This window comes from Budorcas taxicolor, chromosome X (genome assembly GCF_023091745.1).
Source record: "Budorcas taxicolor isolate Tak-1 chromosome X, Takin1.1, whole genome shotgun sequence".
In the NCBI taxonomy this organism is placed as follows: Eukaryota; Metazoa; Chordata; class Mammalia; order Artiodactyla; family Bovidae; genus Budorcas; species Budorcas taxicolor.
Genome location: NC_068935.1, coordinates 119,864,858 through 119,890,119, shown reverse-complemented (window position 1 = coordinate 119,890,119; position 25,262 = coordinate 119,864,858). Strand labels below are relative to the sequence as shown.

Sequence of the window (25,262 nt, the reverse complement as noted above, 5' to 3'; positions counted from 1 at the left end):
ATCACTTTATTTACAGTAGCCATGTACATTTATTTTATTTTAGTAGCTGTTGATATTGCTCATCATAGACCCTTTGGTGCCAGTTAATAAGAATATTAGAAAGCTGGCCAAACATTCTAGATTTCAGTTTTGCCAAATTTTTGTGGATGAGTTGGGAAGTGGTAGAGAATTTTTATTTTAGCCAGATTAGATATATTTGGGTGAATGTGCCAGGGAAAGAAAGTCAAAGTAGTTTTCAGTTCAGTTTAAATCTAGAAAGAAACCTTAGAAAACTCACTAATCTAGGAAACCCTTTTATCCAAATAAGATTTCATGCAGAATTCCCAACTATAAAAAAGATGAGATTTTTATAGCTTATAACTTATTTTTCAGTGAGAACACCAGCTAATATGTTGGGATCTTACACATCTTAAAATTTGAGAGGTAGTACATGTGAATACATGAATTTTTTACAGTGAATATATAATCAGTGAAATCAGAATCAAACATTTGAGAAGCCTCCAAGGCACGTGAATTGAACATACTTGAAAACCATTGATCTTGCCCTACTCATTCTTACTATAGATATGGAGGTTGAAACTGTAATCTGCCGAACCTCATTCTGTCTCCACATTTTGCTTCTTGGTGTGGTGCTGTTAGTAACGTGAATGAATCTGAACAAAGTTAACTACCTCAATACTTCCAGATATCAAGGGTTTCTCTCACTTACATAAATGTTTCTATGCCATTTTATAGCTCCAGTGAAATCCAAAGTGACTTACCAACCTTATTTTTATATTATTATTTCTTCTGGTTAGAAATTTATATTTCTCATTGTGATGTTAATACATGATTATATGTAGCATGGGGGCTAACTGAAATCTTTTGGGGTTTTTTGTGGGGCTTTTTTGGCATGAGGTTAACCTTGAAATATGGCATTTAAAAAAGGAAAACTTCTGAAGAGAGGGCAATAAATTCAAGGTAGAATCCTAAAATTGTCCTCAGTCCCAGTGAAGACAACATGACCAGTATTTGGATATTTCAACATCTGTAGCATTAAAGCCAGCCCTGTCTCCTAAGATGGAAATTGCCATGTGCAGAATGACTTGATAGAAAATGGTGTACATTCTATATAATCTTCTAACAGCAGAACGCGACCAGTGGCACTCCCCTAAAAAAAAATAAATTACCCGAAATTTGCAGCACATTCATATTCAATTTCATCACAGCAGATGCTCATTAGTATGTTGTTATTAATTGGTATTCACTTTAGGTTTTGTTTAAAATGAAGATAATAATTAGGTTTTAATTACTGCATCATTCATGGGGGGGGGGTTGTCTGGGGAGAGGCAAAGAGTGAAATGCCTCTTAAAGCATTGAAATAGTTCCTGATGCTTATTCAGCACCGTGTGCCGCCAAAGACTTTGAAAAATAACTTCATCTTCACCAAAAAAATAGGACTAGGATTATAAAATGAAGAAATTGCTGTCTGTGTGGCTTTTTTAAAATAAGCCCATCGTTATCAAGAACTCACTGTAAATTGTCTACTTGATGGACATACTGAATCAGATGATAATGTGCACTACCATTCTTTCTAATCAAATTACTAAAAAGACTTCTTGGAAAAGTAACCCTCACAAGCAGCTGATTAATGAAGTGGTAGCAATGTTTTGTATTAGAACTAATTGAAGTAATCCAAATAAGTTATTTCTGTAGCCTATGGAAATAATTTCCTTTGCAAAGAAGTACATTGGAGTTGGCAAACCAGTATTTTTTCACCCTCTCTTGTTCTGTATTTACAGAAAAAGCATAAATAATGCAAATAAAATGGGCAGAAAACCAATTTGGGTGACAGAAAAAATAAAACAGCATATCTCAATCGTTTCAAGATTAATCTTGATAGTAATCAAGACTAATAATTTATATAAGACATAAAGGTATGTAGACATTGAAGGATACTGAAATTTTAAAGGCATATCTTAACTAAAACAGTAGAAATAGCAGTTGAATGCATTCATTAAAAGGGGGTGTTCATAGTTCGAGTTTAAACATATTCCTTATAAACTTTCTAGAGCACCTATTGAGGGCATGGCATTGGGTTTTGCAACTGTGTAGAAATTCAAACCCTCCAGAAGCTGCGCTCTAGTTGGGAAAGTACAGAATACGTCATTTATCAGTGACATACAGAGTGTGCCATTCATAGTGCTGGTGCTTTCCATATGCTAGTGTGTTACACTTTTTAAATTTTTATTGGATTATAGTTGATTTCAATGTTACTTTCGGGTGCGCAGAAAGTGAATCAGTTATACATATATCCACTTTGTTTTTTCTAAGATTCTTTTCCCAGATAGGTCATTACAGAGTATTGAGTAGAGTTCCCTGTGCTCTACAGCAGGTTCTTATTATGTATCTATTTTATATATAGTTATGTATGTGTGTGTGAGAGAGAGAGAGAGATGGAATATTACTCAGCCTTAAAAAAGAATGAAATAATGCCATTTACAGCAACATGGATGGACCTAGAGATTTGCATATTGAATGAAATAAGTCAGACACAGAAAGATGAATATCATATATCACTTATATGTGAAATTGTTTTTTTTTAAGGGTACAAATGAATATATTAACAAAACAGAAGTAATAGAAGTAGAGTCATGATATAGAAAATAAATGTATAGTTAACCAGGGTTTGGGGGGTGGGAATAAATTGGGAGATTGCCACATATATGCTAGCTCATTATCTTTACAGCATTCCTGAGAGGTTTACTTTTCTCATTTTACAGATGAAGAATTTGAGGTATGAATAGATTAATTAAGCATTGTGTCCAAGGTCACCCAGTCCTTTAAGTGGCAGAACTGAATTTGAGACCAAATACAGTCTGACCCCAGAGCCAGTCTGCCCTGGAGTAGATATACACAGGAAACATTAGAAATCATTTCCGAGACTAGTGTCATTAGCCCATATGTTGAGGCTAAGTGAGATGTGGGAGACAGGTTCCATGAATCCCTTCCTTCTACAAACCTTCCTTGAGGGCCAACCACAAGCCTGGCTCTGGCCTGGGTGCCCAGTGGAGAGGGGTTACACACGATCCGTGCCCTTAGGAGCTTACATCCTTGGAGGCATGAGGGTGATCACACTGGTGAGGACTGCTGGAGTGTGTTCTTTGTGCTGGAGGGTGTGGTGAAACATGGGGCTCCAGAGGAGAGGTGACTGGGTTTGTGGACAAACTGAAGCATGGAGGCGCAAAGGCTTCTCCGAAACTGCAGTGACTTTGAGGTCTGCTAAGGTATATAAAAACCTAGTGGATCGAGCGGATCTTTAGGCAAAGCTGGAAGGATGGGCCTGAAAGGGAAGGCAGAATTGCTTGGGCCAGGGCACAGAGGAGGAAGGGAACACGTGGCCTGCCCTCCTGGAACAGAAGGTGGGAAGGAGTGGGGCAGGTCTGTGGCCAGGCTGGCATTTGAGGGGCACAATTACTTTTGCACCAAGCTAATACTGCAAAGGTGTGTACAAGTATGTAGGTAGCAGCACCATTCAGTAGCCAAAAAGCTGGAAACTACTTAAATGCCTTTCATCTGTAGAATGGCTAAATAGATTATGGTATATTCATTCAGTGAAATACTTTATGGCAATGAGAATAAACAAATTTCCACTACTTCCAACAACATGGATGAATCATGTCACAAATACAATATTGACCAAAAGAAACCAAAGAGAAAAGAATGCAAACTATAAGATTATATTCACATAAAGGTGTGTGTGTTTGTATGTGTGTGTAAGGCAAATCTATTATTATCTTTAGGGAGAAGATGGGGAATAATGGGAGGAGAACAAGGGTGGGCTTCTAGGAGGCTGGTAAAGTTCTGTTTCTTGTGGGTGCTGATCACAGAGATATGTTAACTTTGTGCATCAAGCCATACACTCGTTATTTGTGTACTTGTGTTTAACAAAAAACCAAAATGCGAGTTAGGTTTAACCCTGCCCTGCATTTATGTAAATGAAAATACATCCTGTACTAAGATTACAGTAACTTGCTTTAAAAAGCAAGCATCTTCCTCACAGTGGTTCTCAGGAAAACTTCTTAGGCTTTTTTGACTGGTATAAATTCCTTGATCTTGAGCCAGCTTGGAGGGATCAGGGCCATGGCTCTAAAAGTATCTCTGGGATTTCAAACCTGGCCTGGTGGCGGGGTGCTGGTCTGCCGTTGGGTGAGACACGGAGGGAAGTAGGAGGCCGCCCGGGTGGCGCCAGGCGGACCCATAAAAAAAAGATTAAAAAAAAAAAGTGTCTCTGGTACAGGTAGTATGCAGCACAGCAGTTCTTTTCTCAGACTACCCGCTGGAACTACCTGGAAGCCCTTACCAGTGCCCATCCCCTGGATTCCCCACTGTGTTCTGAGTTAGTTGTTCCAGGGCCGAGATCTGAGCATCAGTGTTTTTAAAAAACTCCCCAGGTACTTCTGTGTACAGCCAGGTGAAGGACCACTAATCTAGGGCCTATGTTTTCATCTGAACATAATACTTTGGCTTGGAGACAGAATGAAGTTCACATTGTTTCTAATGTCGTCTGATGATGGGATTCAAACAGAATGCATCAAAAATAGTGGTATTGAAGCATTTTCCTTTTTCCTTCATTTCTTTCACAGTATTTGCTAAGTGCCTCCTCTGTGCCAGGTATATCATAGGGGAATTCCTTCCCTACCCCTGCGTATGTATGGGGCCCCCACTTACTACTCTGTTAACACTCCAAGCAACTAACTTGAATGCAAAGCGTTGTACACACAGTAGCTCTTTCAGCTCAGCATTGTCCTTACTAAATCACAATCCACCACTTTGGTACATGATGTTCTAACTATAAAGGAAGATTGAAAGAAGCCTAGGCACCGTGTTGAGTGCAATTTTCAAGGAAAGAGCAAGAAATCGAACATTTTAAACCAATAAGTGAAAGCTGGAGAGAAAAATGTTAAAATATCACCTTATTTTCTTGAAGTATTTTCCATCCAATCTTGTACAGTCAGAATGAGCATTTAAGTGTGGGAAAAAAACCTGCTGAAGATCTCAGAAAAGACTAGAGGGTGTCAGTTTTCTTGATTAGAAGAATTTATCATCAAAGGCAAAAAAGAAAAGATGATAATGATTTTTTAAAAAGCCCCTCCAAGTGATCACAAATTAATAAGGAAAAATCAAGAAAACAAAAGTAGGTGTTATTCTTGTTCATTTAAACTATAGTTTTCTCCATTTCATGTGTGTTCTTTAAAACCACTTGATTGTATTTGACATTGAAAATCTAATAGGGCCTTTTGTTTTCAACCAGTTTACTAATTGCAAAATATGTCAGGAATCAAAAGGGCAGGAGGTGTTGGTATATTTTTAAAAAATATATAACTCCTTTTTAATTTTTTTCCCCTATTTTCCTTATCCATTTAAGCATTGACTTTCAATTAGCCTGCCTACTAATATCAGGTCACTAAACTCCGTGGCTGACGCTTTATTCCTTCATGTGGGTTGTCACTCGTTTGCTTCAGTTAGCTGGCAAAGGTTGTTGTATATCCATTACCAGCAACACAGCACTTTGCATTTCTGAATTGACAAGCAGCTATATTGACCCAGTGCTTATTATGGGTCAACAGCTGCGTTAACCAACGGAAGGACTGAGGGGCAATTAAAATGAATTGGCAAAAATATATCTTCCTAATTTACTCCAATTTGTTATTTATGCTAACATTGTATGGCTTCTATGGTGACACTAAACAGAATGGACCCAATAATGGCAATTAACATAAAAATATAATGGCTAATCAAATTGACAGCAACTGTTTCTCATCATCTCGACACACAATACATTATCAAAACAAACTATTATGAAGGAGGTAATTTCAGTGTTCTATTCAACCTGCAGCATGTGTGCAGTCAGGGAGATGTGTACCAGCAATTACTGCTGAATCTAAAAAACTAAACAAATAACTTAATCGCTGTCGTCCTCCTTTTTTTTCCCCCAGGAAGCAGTAATCAGGATTCGCTAAAAATAACTGGTGTATAATAGTATAATGATGATGCATATTGTAGAATAGCTAATAAGAAATAAAATAGGCTTCTAGGTATACTTTTTAAAATAGGTTCAGGTAAAGAAGAGAAATGGGTGGAAGGAATGCACACTCGAAAAAGACAATAGCTCTGGCTGATATGTGGGTTATTCCTACAGCCTAATATTTATAGATACCACTTGTAGTGGCCAAAGAAGTTTAAAATACACTAAATTTAGTAACGACTTTATAATGGAGTGAGCTGGAAAGTCTACCATTGTGCTCTAAACACTAAATTTCACTTCTGTACCCAGTTGAGTTGGCTATAGTCTTTTACCATTGATAGCCAGCAAGGATCTTGGAATCTAATACTTGGTTACCGAAGAGATTCCCTTCAAAATAAGATCATTTGTATATCTAGTTGTAGATAGTGGTAAGTTTCTAGTCACATGCTAGTCTGTGGGTGCCACCTGACCCTGTTGCATGGATTGTACCAAATGACCTGGTTATCATGGCTATTCATTGATTCATTCACTGAACCAATCAATATCTGTAGAGTGCTTACTGTGTTGTGTGAGTTAGCTGTATGTTTGTTGTTACTGGTGCACAATAGGTACTCAGTTGCTGTTAGATTTCATGTTTGTCCAAGACAGCAAGTGAGACCTGGTAACGTGCTTGTCTTTTGAGTTTGTTATTTGAGAAGTTCCGAGGATTGAGTTGTTTCGCTTTGGTTTCACACCCTCACTCCCAAAGATGACACCAAAGCCCTAGTTCATCGTCCTCTGGTATAAAGGTTTCCCACCTATCTAACCCTATAGGAGGAAGGAAAGTAAGTTTCTGGAGCAGCCAACTTAAAAGAAATACAAATGCAATTGAACATGATTTGCCAAATAATTCTCACTTTGATTATTGAGTTGACTGCAGATGTTTTTCCCCACACAGGGTGAGATACAGTGACTCTTGATTACCTCAGTAATACTATGATTTTTTGAGTTAGAACTTGCCCAAATCATTAAACATTGTTTTGATATTGATGGAATGATAAGCCTTGGTTATTTCATTTCACACGCTATTTCTCAGAGGTCATATGTTGCCCATTTAAGGATGAGCACAGAACAAGTGGTCAAGATGTTCCCAGGTCTGTGCTTTATTCACCATGTTGTATCTGTGGGCTCGTCCCTCTCACCATGAGTCATAAAATCGAGCTTGTATTTCAGAAATTGTTTAACTTCCTCCTAGCCTGAATAGGTCCCAGTTAGGAAGCACAGTACCACTTTTCCCAATTAACAGTGCAAATTGTCAAGAGTGCATAGGAATTTGCAGTTTGACAAAATCAGTTTTTTGACAGCAGGGATAATCAGTCTGTAGCTTCACAAGTAGTAATCTATGATCAAAGTGGCAGGGTTTATTCTGAATTATGAAAGGTATGTATGCCATATGAGGGGGACAAATCATTAATATGATTCTCTCCTTCTTATTCACCCCCCTTCTTTAAAAAAAACTGCTTGATATGGAAGTTAAATTAGGGGATACACTTGCTGAGTGATCTCCAAAGCTCCCCCCCTCCCCAAAATTCATTTATTTTTCTGTTATATTGCAGTATTCTGACAAGTCCCTGTACACCCAGCTGTGCTTTTACCGGTACATTTTTGATGTGGAGTGTGCACTGGAGAAACTTATTACCGATCATGAGAAAGGTATGTTAAAATACTGTAATTACCTTTGAGTTTAAAGTGGAAATTTGCATCATAAAAGCCAGACCTACTGTGTCAGGCTGTTCATGCAGCATCACACCACTGTCTGAGAAGCAGGCCATGGGGGCTGTTGTGAGCACAGGCATCCCCTGCATGAGGGGCGGTGGCATAGGAATCCCCGGCTTTGGCCCCCTCAGCCTTTCTCACATTGTTCTCTATTAAAGCTGGGCTTTGAGGGAGGAACAGTACAGAAAGGACTCTTTAAATGCTATATTTTAAAAATGCTATTTTCTATAGAGTTTAGTAATTGTAATGAAGTAAGCATAGGCAACGTGATCGTTGGACCTACAAAAACCAGATATTACCAGAAAAAATAGACCTGGAGTATGTCTCTGCTGTTCACTAAAAGCCTAGGTTCATTTTGAGACACAGGACTGGGGTGGAGTTCTTTTATTGACTCCACCCTAAGAGAACATATAGATGCCTCAGCCCAGATTATCAGGTGCTGCCTATGTCTTACACAAGACTTGCAGGCACTGTGGGGCTTAATAGGCCTGAGAAAAGCTTTGTTACATAACTTAAAATATTTGAAAATGTCATGACAAGTGCATGGGTTTTTTTTCTCCTACCTGAAAATCACATTGACAACTTTTCTATTACCTGTAAAATATTTAAAAAGGTGAGTTTACACATTTTTCGTATTAGTTACCTATAAAGTGTTTATGTTGTTTGCCATTGAACATCAACAACATTTTGTTGGTCAGTGCCAGGGCTAGAGGCAACCTCAAGGACATATAGAAACCTACAAATACTTCTGAATTTCCCAGATAACTGAATCACTATGCCCTTGATTTGGTCTTAACTCTTCTGTTCTAGTCATAATTGACTTCAGTTCTTCCATTTACAAGATAGGCTAGAATTTTTTTTTTTAATGCCTTGACTTATTCTGTCTTTGAATATAAAGTACTTTATGACTGATAGAGATTTTCAAATATTAGTATCTTGTCTTTAGATGTTCAGCAATACCTTGGGCTATCTCCACAGCTTATTTTCAGTGAATTAATTAAATTTATAAGAGAAAATTTATTATATAAAGTTGTATATCTACATATATATAAATTAAATTTATATAAGAGAACAAACTCCTTTAATCCATTAGTAACTAGGTTTTTGAACTTTCTTTCATGACTGGTATCATCTAGCCCATGTTTATTTGCATATCAACAGTAAGTGTTTCTGTTTTACCTCGAAGAATCTTTCCTTAAAGGCCTTAAGCATTTAGAGAATTAAGTACTGTTTGATGAGTACATTGTCCATTTCTGTCAAGTTTGTTACCTCTTTCTGGGTATCTGTATATTAGAACTTGATCCCCTTTTACTTCTTTCTGAATCCAAATTGGTCCCTAGATGTTCTTAGATTCCTAGGGGATAGATTCCTCTTCCAGACATTTCCAAAATTCTTATCTGAAGGGCTGAATGACGAGCAGTTTTCAGAAAGCCCAGTGACTTGGAGACTTGCAGAATTGATCTGTAAAGTCATTGGAAACTTACCCCTGCTTTTTAGAGAGCATGGAGGAGTGTATGTTGCTCTCCTGAAAAATAGGATGGAACAGAGTAATCACTTGCAAAATTCTTGCTTGGCAAAAAGGGAGAAGTGTTGATAGAATCTGTATACTCACGCTATTTAGTTCTGTTTCACAAGTTTAAGGATTGGGACTTTTTTTGTCATTTGCTTCTAATAAATACACTATTCAGGAGTTCAGAGCCAAAACGGCATGGAATTACTGACTTGTTCTTTTACATATCAGAAGGATAAAGAAAATAAAGCAAAAGAAGGGTGCAAAATGGATGTCTGACAGAAAGAACTTCATTAAACGTTTCAAGATCCTTTTGCTTTCTTTATGGAGTGTTAATTAGTGTAACTATTTTTCCTTTGATCTTCTGCTTATTTATTATTCCTAAATTGCATCTTTGGAATGAAGGAATTTGGATAGAATTTACTTGGTCTGGACATTTTTGGATAATTTAGTAGTGGTAAGTGGTGGGATAGAAATGAAAGGCTAGGTCATGCCATAGTCCAAGAGCACAGGTTTCCTAACAAATGACATTTGATAAGCTCGTACCTAAGAGTCACCCGGTACATGTAAAAATATAAATCCATGGCTCCTACACCCAGAATTTCTAGTTCAGAAGGTATGGGGTAAAATTTAAGAAAGTCCCCCCAAACAATTCTGAACACATGATTTGGACAGGTTCTAAGTAGAAGAGATTTGAATACAGGTTGTAATCCATAGGGAACAATTGGAGAGCAACAATATTCTTACAGTCCATAGGTGAACAGTTAGAGGGGAAACTTCCATAAGTATAAATTAATGTAACACATATAAAATTCACTTCTCACTTTATGAGTTGGAGTGAAATGTTGTCTTCTGATTAGCTATTCAAGGGAGATTTGCTGTTAAAAAGAATTGAAAATCTGTGGGATCAAGAGGGCAAATAAATTTATTCAATTTGGACCAAGGCCAGAACACCAATAGATGTTAACATCAAAAGTCCTGTGAAAAATGACAGTAGTTACACACAATTATATTATTGAGAATGGAATCTAAGTATTGTCTGTCAACAAGTGCCCTGAAACTGGCATGTAAAGTATTTACCATAGACTCTCCTTTACTCTTGGTACCTAGCAACATTTCCTTCGCTAAGATAGTTTTACCATTTCCATTATAAAGCCCATATTTTGAGGGTTATAACTGGATGGTGGCTTTAATCTGTGTTTGAAACTCGTCAATTTGGCTTGGGGAAAAAATCACATACAAATTATTGGAAAGACGTTTATTTTTATGGTGAAAAGTAGCTCTCGTCAAAGCTTTTTCCTGTGCTTTGCTTTTGAAATGAAGGTTTACAGGCCATTAGTCCGTAATGTGAATTAACCCCATTTGGTATTTTTCCCTTTCCTTTAAGATGATAAGGGACTGTTTTTCAGTTTGGTGAAGTATTTGCTGCATATTCACTATAAATACATAACATTTTAAAAATCTTATTTCTTTGGGGCTTGGCATTATTATTGTAACTGCTCCAGAATGTACACAGATGGCATAATAGATCCAAAAGTTTTAGAGGAACATAGTGGCAATATATGAAGTAAAAATCCATTTCCATGGTGGCAGCACATAATGGTCCCATTTGGCTGCCTCATCCCAGGGGGGCCTTGGCCTGAGTAGGGATAAGTGAATTGTTTGAGGGAGACATGAATCAATTCAAATCTTTGCCCAGTTGTCTAAAGTAAGTCTGCTTAAAAATAAAGGAAGAAAAAGAGTCTGACTTTTCTCAACTGAGTCTTTTTTCATTTATTCAGCAGCGATAAAAACAGTACATATATATTTCCTATTATTTGTTGAATACCATCCTAAATGTCAGAAAAACAAAGATGGTCAATGCTCCCTGCCCTAGAGGAGCTAAGAGCCCTTTGCAGACACAAAAATTCAACTGCAGCTAAGTGTGATAAACCACTGATGTGGTCAAATTGTTTTGGAAGCAAAGAAAGGAATCCACTAACTGCCTTTCTTAATAGACTTTATTTTTTAGCACAGTTGTAGGTTCACAGCAAAACTGAAAGAAGGTACAGAGATTCCCCATGTACCTCCTGCCCCCACACATGCACAGCCTTCCTCATTATCAACATCACCCACCAGAGTGGGACAGTTTGCTGAACCTATATTGACACATTGTTATCACCCACAGTCCATACTTGACCTTAGGGCTCACTCAGTCATTCTGTGAGTTTACACAAATATATAATGACATGTATCCACCATTATATTAGATTGGTGCAAAATAATTACAGTTTTTACATTGTTGAAATTTGCCATTTGATATTGGAATACATTCTTAATAAATGTGGTTATGTTACATACATCATTTTAATGTACATTTCTTGCTTTTTTTGAGTCGCTCAATTGTGTCTGACTCTTTGTGACCCTATGGACTGTAGCCTGCCAGGCTCCTCCATCCATGGGATTTTCCAGGCAAGAATACTGGAGTAGGTTGCCATTTCCTTCTCCAGGGGATCTTCTCGACCCAGGGATCGAACCCTGGTCTCCCACATTGCAGGTAGACTCTTCACTGTCTTAGTCACCAGGGAATCCCAATGACTTATTACTTGCTATTTATATTTATTTTGGACTATGGAAATAATGTTAGACAAAAGTAAATTTGAGCGATTTTCTTAATTTGAGTTTAAAATGGGTCATAAAGCAGCAGAGACAACTTGCAACATCAACAAGACATTTGGCCCAGGAACTGCTAACAAACGTACAGTGTACTGGTGGTTCAAGAAGTTTTGCAAAGGAGATGAGAGCCTTGAAGATGAAGAGCATAGTGGCTGGCTGTTGGAAGCTGACAATGAGCAAATTGAGAGCCATCATCAAAGCTGATCCTCTTACACGAGAAGTTGCCAGAGAACTCACATCAACCATTCTATGGTCATTCAGCATTTGAAGCAAATGGAAAAGGTGAAAAACTCAGTAAGTGGGTGCCTTATGAACTGACCAAAATTTTCTTTAAAAATCGTTTTGAAGTGTCATCTTCTCTTATTCTACACAACAACAAGTCATTTCTTGATTAAATTGTGATGTGCGATAAAAAGTGGATTGCGTGCGACAGCTGGTGACAACCAGCTCAGTGGTTGGACCGAGAAGAAGCTCCAAAGCACTTTCCAAAGCCAAACTTGCACCAGAAAAAGGTCATGGTCACTGTTTGGTGGTTTGCTGCCCGTCCGATCCACTACAGCTTTCTGAATCCTGGTGAAACCATTATATCTGAGAAGTAGGTTCAGCAAATCAGTGAGATGCACCAAAAACTGGAACACCTGCAACTGGTATTACTCCACAGAAAGGGCCCAGTTCTCTACAACAACGCCCGACTATACGATGCACAGCTGCTTCAAAAGTTGAACACATTTGCCTCATCTGCCATATTCATCTGACCCCGCGCCAGCCAGCTACCACTTTTTCAAGCATCTCGACAACTTTTGCAGGGAAAATGCTTCCACGGCCAGCAGGAGGCAGGAAATGCTTTCCAAGAGTTTGTCAAATGCTGAAGCATGGATATTTACACTACAGGAATAAACAAACTTATTTCTCGTTGGCAAAAATGTATTGATTGTAATGGTTCCTATTTTTATTAATAAAGATGTATTTGAGTCTAGTTATAATGATTTAAGTGGGCTTCCCTGTTGGCTCAGACAGTAAAGAATTCCTGCAATGCAAGAGACCTGGGTTCGGTCCCTGGGTTGGGAAGATCCCCTGGAGAAGGAATGACAACTCACTCCAGTATTCTTGCCTGGAGAATTCCATGGACAGAGGAGCCTGGCAGGCTAGATTCCATGGAGTTGCAAAGAGTCTGACACGATGGCACAACTAACACACATTTACAAGTCAAGGTCCAAAAGCACAATTATGTTTGCATCAACCTAATAGTATCAGACACTGCCCTAAAAATCCTCTGTGCTTCTCCTAGTCACCTCTCTCCCCCTTACCCCTTGGCAGCAGCTCGGTTTTTTTGTTTTTGTCTTTTTCTTTTTTTACTGTCTCCATAATTTTGCCTTTTCCAAAATGTCATGTGATTGGAATCATATAGGATGTGGCTTTTTCACATTGGCTTCTTTCACTTACTAAGATGCATTTTAAGTTTCCTCTGTATTTTCATGACCTGGTAGCTCATTTCATTTTTAGCACTTAAAATATCCTCTTGTCTTTTAGAAAGCAAATAAGTGGTTGCTGGGGGAAGGATGGGGGTAAGGGATAATTAGGTAGTTTAGGATTGACATTGACGTGTATGCACTGCTGTATTTAAAATGAATAACGTGCAAGGACCTACAGTGCAGCACAGAGAACTCTGCTCAATGTTATGTGGCAGCCTGGAGGGGAGGGGGCTTTGGAGGAGAATGGATACATGTATATGTATGACTGAGTCCCTTCACTGTTCACCTGAAACTGTCACAACATTGTTTGTTAATCATCTATACTAGACAAAATAAAATGTGTAAAAAGATATATATTCTGTTGTCTGGATGTATCACAGTTTATTTATCAATTAGCTTACTGAGGGACATCTTGGTAGCTTCCAGTTTTCAGCAATTATGCATAAAACTCGTGTAAACATAATCCATGTGCAGGTTTTTGTGTAGACATAAATTTTCAGCTCCTTTGGGTAAATACCAGGGAACAAATTGCTAGATCATATGATATTTAATTTTGTAAAAAACTGACAAACTGAATTCCAAAGTGGCTGTACCATGTTATTTTCCACTGAGCAGTGAACGGGTGTTCCTGTTGCTCCACATCCTCCTTAGCATTTGGTGTTGTCAGTGTTCATATTTTGGCCACTCTAATAGGTGTGTTGTGGCATCTTGTTGTTTTAACCACCCTTTTCCTAATGGCATATGATTTGGAGCATATTTTCATATGCTTATTTGCCATTCATATGTCTTCTTTGGTGAGATTTCTTTGGCCCAGTTTTTAATTGAGTTGTTCGTTTTTCTTATCTAAGAGTTCTTTATATATTTTGGATAACCTTTTTTTAAAAAATCACATCATTTTTTAAAATTTATTTTCTTTTTTTCTTTTTTTTCTCAGATTTTATTTTTTTTTAACTTTACAATATTGTATTGGTTTTGCCATACATCAGCATGAATCCGCCATAGGTATACATATGTCCCCTTCCGCTTGAACCTCCCTCCCACCCCATCCCACCCCTCTAGGTTGTCAAAGAGCCCCAGTGTGAGCTCCTGGTTTTCGTCAGACAGCAAATTCTTACCAGCTATCTTTTTTACATATCATAATGTATATGTTTCAGGGCTACTCTCTCTATTCGTTTCACCGTCTCCTAAAATACCTAGGAATAAATCTACCCAAAGAAACAAAAGACCTGTATGCAGAAAACTTTAAGACCCTGATGGATAACCGTCTTTTACCAAATGTGTCTCTGGCAGATATTTTACCTCGGTCTGTGGCTTGTTTTTTTTATTCTTTTGAACTTTAATTGCCTTTTCACTTTAATGTTTGATTTTTCCTTCTTCCTAAAAGCAAAAACAGAAAAACCACTTTCTTTGTTCCTGTTCTGTCTTACCAGATTCTTATCTCCTCTTATTCTGTGTGTCAGCTATTTGTAGTAGCATGGTGTGTTACTCTGCTGCACCTGCCATAACACAGTACCACAGACTGCGTGGCTTAAACAACAAAATATATTTTCAGACTGTTCCGGAAGCTAGAAGCCTGAGATCAAGGTATCAGAAGGGTTGCTTCTTCTGAGGCCTCTGTCTTTGCCTTGTAGATGGCTATTTTCATCCTGTCTTCACATGGTCCTCCCTCTGTACCTTTCTGTGTCCCATTTTAACTTAATTAGCCCTTTGAAGGCTGTATTTCCAATATTGTCACAGTCTGAGGTACTGGGGGTTAGGACTTTAACCCCTCTTCAATAAGAATTTAGGGGTGAAAGAGATATGATTCAACCCATAACACATGGTCTTCTTGGTGAAATTTTTACATGTTGCATTTGTCTCTACCAGAATAGGGACACCAGGATTTAGGACTGTGGTGAAGAAAGGAATTGAAGCTGCAGCATCTGTTAGGAAGACTGATTTCTCAGTGAAGTCTCTTTAGGTCTAGAAAGACTATTGTTCAGGTCACCCCTGTTTCTTGCAGAGGACCATGGGCAGCCTGAGGGCCACTGCCTACTGGACAGTCCCTTTCAGAGGGTGTGCTCCTTGCTTCTTTCAGTATGGTGAAATTCCCAATGACTTCCCCTCTCAAGCTTTTTTCTCACTTCCTTGCTTTGCTATTTTTTTCTTAAGCTGTCCCTTTCTTGTTACCATTGCTCTTCTTTTGTCTTTCTTTATACGTGATGGTCAAGTCTGTAGGTATTTGTTGTTTTTGTTAGTGTCACCAGAATTACGCTAACCCTATGTAAGGTACTTTATATAGTTTCCTATCTTCCTTTCAGATGTCCAGCATGGGTCTGCACAGCAGCCCCACGAGGTAACAGTGGATCGTGCCCCATTATATTGATGAAGAATTTGAATATAGTATATAAGCTTCCTTCTTTTGCGTTCCCATAGCACCCTGTGAGTGCCCTTCTCATAGGATTTGTCCTGGATTGTTTTTTTCTCTTCTACTGAGTTCATGGAGGCAAAGGGTTGTACCCTGTTGATCTGTGCTTTGCCCATGGGGGAGCCAGCTAACTAAATATTTGTTGAAGGAATTCTTAGCTCAAAATATGGCCACATAAGCACTTTGAGAACTGTGGAGTAACAAGTCCTAGGAAGCAATTCTGTCCATGAATGAATGGCAATGTGTTGGAAAGTTCTAAAACCATATAATAATACATCTATTGCTCACATGATTCATGTGTGCCATAAATTAATGTCACAAAAGTTCCTTGACATTTTTGGATTTAATATCTGTCATTTCAGCTCTTTGCAAGTGAAACTGAAGTTGAGTTATGTCCTAGCTCTCATTTTGCTGATGCCAAATTTGAATTGATTCAAAAGAATGTCAAGTCACTTAACTAATGAGTGAGCCTGGATGACTGCCCCTCATCCACACTGCCACAGAGTCCTGTTCTCTGCTCGCCATCAGCCAAATAGTTACACTCATGAAGTGGTAATGAATTTATTACATTGTGGAAAGTAGGGACCCCAAAGAGAGATAACAACTAATACTAAAAAGCTAAGGAGTCTAAAAATGTGCTTTGGGGTTTTGTGTGGGTTTTTTGCCAGAAAATAAGAATTGTATGGAAAAAATTATATGGTTTAGTGCATATAGGAATTTGGAGTTTTCTGAGGGTCTTAAGACAGCTCCCTTTTTGATGTTAAGGATTTCTACTATTCCTAACTGCTAAAGAGAAAGCAAAAGAGTTATATTATTGCTAGAAGTCTGAAATACAAGTAGCAAAGAGCCGCTGGAGTCCTCTCTAAGCCAGTTGGCACTCTTAGAATTTACTTTGTTAAAGCCTCATATGGCTGTGTCAGACACCCTGTCTGATTCAGTTCTAATGTCACTTTTTTAAGCCCATGGGCTATTCCACTGAATTTTAGAAATGGACCTTTTATGTGTTTTTAATAATACCAGAGCGCACACAAAACAATTCATACCTACCAAATACATGGAAAAGTAAAGGTAGAATTTCATTTAAGCACTAATTTGCTCATAAAATTATATTTTTCATAATTATGAAAAACAATTTTCATTACAGAAAACGGTTTTGAAATGGGCAGCTTAAAGTGCATTTTCCTTTGTTTCATTTTCTTATGAATGAAATATGATCTGATGAGACTTCCCTGGTGGTCCAGTGGTTAGGACTCCACACTTCCACTGCGGGGGACATGGGTTCCATCCCTGGTGGGAACTTGGATCCCACATTCTGTTTTCTGCCGCAAACAAAAAAAAGATCTGAGGTTTTGGGAGTGGGGGGGTCCTTTTTCTTGCCACCCCATTCCTTTCATTAGTTTAAGTGAATTTTTTATCAGGGGAGACACTAACATGGTAGTTTAGAACAATTTATGATTAGGGAGTGATTGTAGAAACAAAGAATTTTGATGATAGAAAAAATGGCTCATATAACCCTGAGCTTTGGGGAGGGGGGCCTCATTGTTGTTAGACATTACGTAGTTTCAATGTTTAATGACTTAGAGAAATACTAATAATATAAGGTTAAAGTCCAAAAGTAAGTAACTATTATGATTCTAATGTGTCGTTTATATACACAGTGGAAAAATTGGTAAGAAACACTAGAATTGTTTACAGCTGTTATCTGTGGGTGGATTAAGGATAATTTTTATTTTCTCCTTTATATAAGATAGACATGTACTGCTTTTTTAACAAGAGGCAAGTTATGAGTGGAAATTTTACAAAGAAATGTTTTATTCAACTTGAAATAATGATTCCAATAATTGAGCATTTGAGGGAACCCAGGTCAGCTTTTTTCTCCCTGCATTACTTTCCACGTCAGTTCTAACACCTTGTTACTCAGTGTGATCAGTATAGCAGTAGCATAGGCATCACATGGGAATTTGTTAGAAATGCAAAATATCAGGTTCTCCCCAAACCTCCTGCACCAGTATCTACATTTTAACAAGATTCCCAGGATATTCCTGGGTGTATTAAATGTTGAGAAGCACTGGTTTAAGACATTCTCCCCTCTTAGCAACTAAAGCCTACTTCCATTCTATTCATCCATTGATTGGGAGCATCCTTTTGGCAAAACTTTAAAATGACAGGTTTGAGGTGGAATTAGTATGACAGCCTTGTCTTCCAATGTGTATTCTGTAATTAAGCTTAAAATTGTAGTAGCCTTAGCAGACCTAGGAGAGTGGGAAAAAGCAGGAAATCATGATTTCTTCCACTTTTTTTTCTTGTTAACTAAATGGAACAAGAGAGAAGAAAATTAAGATTTTTCAAATCTTAGTTTCAAAATGGCTTTCAGCTTCTCAAGATGAGTGGCTTATAAAAGAGAAAACTGGAATGTAGCTCTATAGCCACTTCATACAAGGGCCACTTTGTATATGCCCAGAGTACAGTCTCCCCCAGTCACCACATTCTGGTCCTCACGACAACCTTGATTCAGCATGCTTGTAAAGATTTCAAGGTATTGAACTAGAATTTTTTCAAGTGAAACCAAGATTGTATTTCTTAATTTTGGTACTACAAAATTTACTTCGGAATTTTCCTTACTGTTGCTGACTTTCCTGTTCTTTTTTTTTTTTTTTTTTTTTTGCTTTACAATACTGTATTGGTTTTGCCATACATTGACATGAATCCTCCTGTTCTATTCTTATGCTCAATACAAGAATGACAAAGTTGATGTTTTCCTGTGGCAGACTGGAGCCCCTTCATACTGCTTTGCTTTTCTCTCTGAATACTGCCAGTTTTGTTTTTGTTTTGTTGTTTATCTAAAGACAACTTTACAGTGTGACAGAAGAAAAACTACATTTTCCAGGAAATTGTCACCATAGTTGTTTTGCCAGTAGTGGAGATGTCTTTATATATTTTATGTCATCCTCTTTAAGATAGCGAAAGTTGTATACAACCAAGTTGCTGTGTATTTGGACAACAAACTTCTGGATTCTGGTAGCATGCCTTTTCTCTAAGCCTACTGTAAATATGCACTCAAGTTTTGCACTTTTATGTAGAAATGAGCTCACAAGCATGATGTGATTACAAATGTGTTATGAGTTTTATAAAATCTTTTCCTAGTATGTCCTTTCAGTGGGCAATTTCTTTGTCCCTTTTGACAAGTATAGCAGCATATAAGCAAGGGCATTATCTAGGTGATGGTGCTATGGTTGATGGTCTTCATTTGCAAACCATGCTGTCATTTTTCAAGTGTTTGAAAGTGGGAAAAACCTAAGATTTTTTTCATGTACTTTAGATATATATACTTCTATCACCAATGAGGAAAAAATATTAAACCATTTTCAAGCAGTTAGACGATAATGTGAGCTAATCACTTTATTTTGAAGAAAAGTATTTTTAAACAGTTGAGCTAGTGAATTTACTTTTAAAATGTATTGTGCTTACACAGTAGATGGTTTTATTTCCATGATGTTTTTTACTACATAATTATACATCTTAATTACGTAATTACTATCATAATTATTATGTAATTGCATGTACTTCCACTAATTACAAAATCAGGAAGTGTAATTATCTAGTAAAAACTTTATGAAATTTCATGCACTAAAAATTACTTAAAAGGCTATTCCAGTGGTCTTCTGGGAGACTTTCCATGGTGAGTCTTAGTCCTGACTTTAGCTTAGAACTTAAACTCAAAGGCCAGGAGAAGGACAGTTAGAAACAGACCAACACTAAACTGAGTATTGCAATCTAGGTAAGATGGCCCATGTTCCTTATGAATTAAAGCCAGGGAGCATTTGCATTTCTTTGTGTTTATGGAATTGTGATAAGAATAATATCCTATATTTGAGGTAGCATCACAAAAACTATCAATAAAAAAGGCAATTCTTAGGAAACCGTTGGTTAATAGAATCGACAGTTGAGGCATTAAGGTTATAAAACAGCCAGGTCCTCTATGATTCTGTAGTGTGAATGGCTCATTTAGCTATCTCAATCTTTAAAATAATAATAAGAATAATATTATTATTGTTTATTTAAAATTGTTTCTTTTGTTTAAAGAGGGCTGCCACCACCACCACCTCCCCCCATTTGTGTTTATATTTACCAAGTTGGGAGCAAAGATATCAAAAAAGCATAATCCTTTTCTACTATTACTTGATGTCAAAAGGAGCTTTTGAGACATAAACATACACGCATAAACATGTAACATCAGACCCTAAATAAAGACAGAAGGTTTAATTCAATAAAGCTCTGATGTCTTTACCATTCAAAGCGACATACAAATTGCACAGTGAAACAATAGTCATGACAGCAAATTAGATATGACATCTAAATTATACTACAAAGAGAAATCTCAGAACCATTTTTGGTCTGTAGGAATCTATTTTAGCCCAGGTTTAAAACGCAGTGTGGGGACTGCTTTATTGTCTAAGTAGGGTAATGTTGTAGAAGACTAATTGGAGGTTGGTTGAACTAATTGCAGATTAATTAGGAGAAAAAGGCTTATAATACTCATGGCAGAGAAGAGAGTAGATCCTTTAACTATCAAGATAGAATGTACTCTAAGTTTTAGGAATAGTAAATTATCGATATTTGTATAACATCTATAGTAATCTGTTATAACGTGACTAAATAAAGTACTTGGGTTAGATATAGTTAAACTAAATTTGCTTCCTCTCAAAATTAGTGCTTTTTGCTAGAAATGTATTGAATCAACCATTTAAAATGTATAACACTACTTCTTTTAAAAATGCAGTTTTAAATATTAAAAGGTCTGTAGTCTTAAAAGCATATGGCATTCCCTTTGTTGTTTTTATTGTTCTTAAATCTTTCTAAAGAAGCACGCTTTGTGGTTTTATCAGCTATTGACTTTATGACTTTTTAATACCAACTAAAATTTGTAATAAATGTGACTTTAAACAAAAATGTCAATAAAATATATGCAAACACCAGTCCCATTTGCTTCAAGCAAATTAGAAGATTTAAAGTCATCCAGAATTGTTTCATGCTCTCAGAGATATTTGAGATTTAAACAGGTTCATTCTGACTCTGGTATTTTTCTCTAGTAGTTTGGGATTATTTTTAAATTGCATATTCTTTTCCTCTTGGGAATCTTGCTCATTTACTTGGCCCAGAATTTAATGTCTCCATCATTTCTTATTTGCCTTATCTCTGTGGTGATAGCATTTCTTCTCAGAAGTATTTCTGTTCCTTTTATGTTTATGAGAGACAGCACTTGCCTTTCGTGCATCTTTTTAATTTTTTTTTTGTTTTTCTTTTTACCAATTGCATGTGCCATATCAGAATAGCCTCTAATGGTTAAAAGTGAAGTGTTTTTGCTTGGCCCTCACCTTTCTGACTACAGTACAGATTTAATTTTTAACCTGACTTAATGTTTAAATCAACTGGGGTTTTTTGTGTGTTTGGTTTTGATTTGCCTTGCTCTTCACAAAAACTGACTTTGTTTTCATTATTGTCTGTAGTTCTTTTAAGTTTTCCATAACTGTCTAAGGGCTTCAACTGTAACTTTTAAAGTTTGCTTGTGTCCCTGTGATATCTTCAGTTACCCAGTAGCCCCAGGCCCAGATGTGGTATTGTTTTGCATGTGATTAGTCAGCTTCCATTTATTATGTTATGCTGCACTGTCATGTCCATATAATAAATACAGACTCGTATACAAAGAAGACCCATCATCAGTTTGACACAGTCTTAGAGTAATTCTTTTTATAGTTGTCATGAATTTATTCAGGCCCATCGGCATTCTCTTACCTTGTGGCCAGCAGGACAGTAACTAGACAGAATTAGTAGTCTGTCATTGAGTTCAAATAAGTTAACATTGATTGCACTCTCCCCCGTGTAAGTGCCTTGGGAAACCTATTTGCCGTAGTACCATCCTTTAGAGCTTTAAGGCTTAAATCAGCTATGCTCACAAAAAGATAGGTTTACAGGCCAATTTAGATACTGACATACTTTTCTTGTTTTAAGAAATTATTATAAAAGCCAACTCCACAAGTAAGATCACCAAAGCAGGTTTGTAAGTCTGGTTTTTCTGTTTCTCCTTGCTTCACACTCCATCCCGCCAAAGTTCATTCCATGAGTGTTTGTCGAGTCTCTGCCTTGTGTGATATGTAAAGGGCCCAGGTACAACCAAGAGCTTGCTCTTGTTTTAGACCTTGCTCCTGTTTTAGAGGTTATAATACTTCTGATCATTTTCTTATTCAAGCATTCACCCTCTTAAGTGCCTACTTTTTTAAGGACTTTATATTTTATGGAGAACATTAACATCCATTCCCTTCTACATTACCTATTAGATAAAGTAACATTTTTCAGATGAAAAAATAACCTGAAAGAGATGAAATGACTCTCCTGAGGTAGCAAAGCTGCAGGGTGTGAGAGTCCAGCCTTCTTTGCACTGTCACGCTGCCCTACTCAAGGTAGGGAAACTTTGACCTGAAGGCAAAGGCAAATAGAGGGGCTGGCGTGAAGTGCTACAGGCTGTCCCACATTTAGCTCCAGGAAGGATTCCCAGTGGAGATGGAACCTGAATTGGGCCTTAAAGAGCAGATGAGATTTCAATAGGCCAGATGCTGGCATGTAGTTTGGGACTTAAGTTTTGTCTTTCCCTCTATTCTTTAAGTACTCTATTGCCGATCTAGCTTTTTATAAATTAAAGAACCTCAGTTGACAAATGCATGATTTTTAAAACACATTTGAATTGGAGGTATAGTCAAAAAGAACTTATTAAGAGGCTGTTCTATGTGGAGCTTAAAACCCAAGACTGGAAGCTGGAAAGCTGTTTGCTCTTTACTCCCCACTGTAGCCAGTGGTGCTGTTTTGAAAGAAGTTGACTCCATCCTGCAAGATTCATCTGTCAGAAGTGTATCAAAGTGTTTTCCTATCTTAAATAATTTAGCTTAGATATAATAATGTAAGTATTTTGACATGAAAACATTACATACGGTGATATATTCACTTACCTTAAAACAGACATCGTTGACTTTAAAAGAAAGAAGTATGGCAAGACAAAACAAAACAGAAATCAGAAATAGGAATTAAAAAAGATGAATGACAGATGGAATTAGGGTATTTTTTTTGGAATTAGTTTTATGTAAAAGATAAAAATAAAATCCTTTGGCATTATGACCAGAGAATGTAAAAGTGTTCTTTCTTGAAGCATGATTAATTTTTTAACTATCATCACTATGAAAGTTTAGATATACATAGGACCTGTTTTATGTAGTAAATGTTTTTTCCTAAAATTATTCCTGTGTTTTATTGGTATGTTATATATTATCTTACCAAAAAATAGATGCTGAAAAGTCAGTGAAAACCGAGATAAAAGAGAGGCTCTGAACTAAGCCTGTCTTAAGGAAATTATCCAGCAGAGCACACAGTGGTCTCTCTTAGTAAAGACTTTATCACTTTTAACAAGTGTGCCACAGTAAATTTATTAGTATGCTACAAAGAAATTTTCAAAATAATTAAGACTAAACTACACTTGTCAAAATAAATGAATGAAATACAATTTTGAATCATCTTTCTTCACTTATTGCTCATTTGCATAATTCAGTAACTTACACAGGAGTCTTTCAGTTATTGGTGTGAATTAGCAAGGTTCTGCTATTCCTTGCTGTACAGGCGGGAATTATGCTACCATGTAATTAGCTATTCCAGACATGGACTAACGGGAAATACCAAAGGGCACAGCAAAATCTAAAGAGACAAGGCAGGGAATCTAAAGACAAGAGACAATCAAAGACACCCAACAAACTCAAGCTGGTAGACCACAGGGAATTTTGAATGAAGCCTCTTAATTTATTTTGAGAATAAGAAATCAGTAGTATGAGAGAAATCTCAACAAGATTAGCTGACTAAGCCTACTTAAAAAAAATATCTCTATAGTGCATGGTGCGCCAGGTTAACCACTCCTGTTTGTTAGTCTGTATACAGCTCAACAAATAGCCGGCAAAGCCTTTCATGGGTATATAGTGGCTTTCCATTGAGGTTTTCACTCTTTGAAGGGGGTCGTTTATACCAATGAGATCTGTAGATGCAAATTGCTTTCCCTATATGTGAGGGGTCATTCCTTTCACAGCAGACTTGCTCATCTCTTTTATAGAGGTTTTGTTATTTTCTACTGCTCCCAAAGGAATGATGGGAATCATGCCCCCCCAACCCCCATCTAACTTAGCATCCAAATCTTTTCCTTCCAGCTCTGTGAAACTTTTGTGTGCTGATCTTTGAAAACAAAACAAGCTGTTGGCAGCAACCCTTAGCCTTGAATCAAGAAACTTTTTTTTTCCTTCTTTCAACCTGAAATAGCATCTTTAGATTTGTCCCCTCTCTCACCTAATTCTGAGAAGATTTCTTCCTCATTGCAGCAGTGTCACTGTAACATGCTAGGACATGTGGGAAATTCTTGAAAGCAATGTCCTGAAAATGTCATTTTTAGTTTGGCTCCCAAATGATGTAAGCTCTTTGGAACTAGAAGAGCAGAGACGTGAAGGGATCTGTTTAAGGGTTAGCTATGGAAACCTAACTTCTGATCCCATTACTGAAGTGGAGGAAAAGATAATATTTGTCTTTTGCCTAAGCTTTTAAAGAATCATACAAACAATCATAGGTTTTAGCCTGTAGTGTTCAGGAGCCTTAGGGAGAAGGATTTCAGGCACAAAGTGGGAGCACTCTGTAAATATTTGTTGTTTGTTCCTTCCTTCTGCTAGAGTTTTTTTTAATTTACTGTTTTTTATTATTTTTTAATATAAATTTATCTATTTTAATTGGAGACTAATTGCTTTACAATATTGTATTGGTTTTGCCATACATCAGTAGTTTTTTGAGCACTAAGGGCACTGACCTAGGCTCCTGAAAAATAGTATTAAAAGTCTACTTTCTGAAGCAAGAATGTCCAGTTCAAGTTTTTACTTTCTACTTCTTCCTAGATAAGTAACTTTGGGTCATGTAACCTACCCTGTATGTAGCCTTTGTACAGCCTGGAGGAAAATAGTGCCTGTCTTGTAAGGTTCATGTTAAATGGGATGATATAGAAACAGAGTAATATCTAAAATGCATAGAATAGGGCTAGGCACATAGTAAACATGCAATGAATTTCACTTGGTTTTATTATTTCTGAGAATAACACTTTATCCAAACCACTGTGATAGTACTTATTATAACTATTATTCATTCCATCTGAATTGATTTCTGAAGCCTCTCAGTGACCATGGTTTTTTGTATTTGTATCCCCAGCCTCTGGCACAATACCAGATGTGTTTTAAATGGTCCATTCTTAATTGTTAGATGATTGCAATATGAAAAAGACATGTTTCTACTCTCAAGGAGCTTAAAATCAATTGTGATAACTGTCATATACTTCTCACTATCAGTACTAATGGGAGGGGTTGAAACACGAATAATCTACAAGTCATTTCC

General features: G+C 37.1%; 1 protein-coding gene across 1 annotated transcript in view; it reads left to right on the top strand.

The window, feature by feature from the left end:
• POLA1 (DNA polymerase alpha 1, catalytic subunit) overlaps positions 1-25,262 on the top strand; it is a 290,911-nt gene that overhangs the window by 217,400 nt on the left and 48,249 nt on the right. The window contains exon 36 of the mRNA XM_052662950.1: positions 7,603-7,699. Coding sequence (XP_052518910.1) covers positions 7,603-7,699 — 97 coding nt within the window. The remainder of the gene's footprint in view (positions 1-7,602; positions 7,700-25,262) is intronic.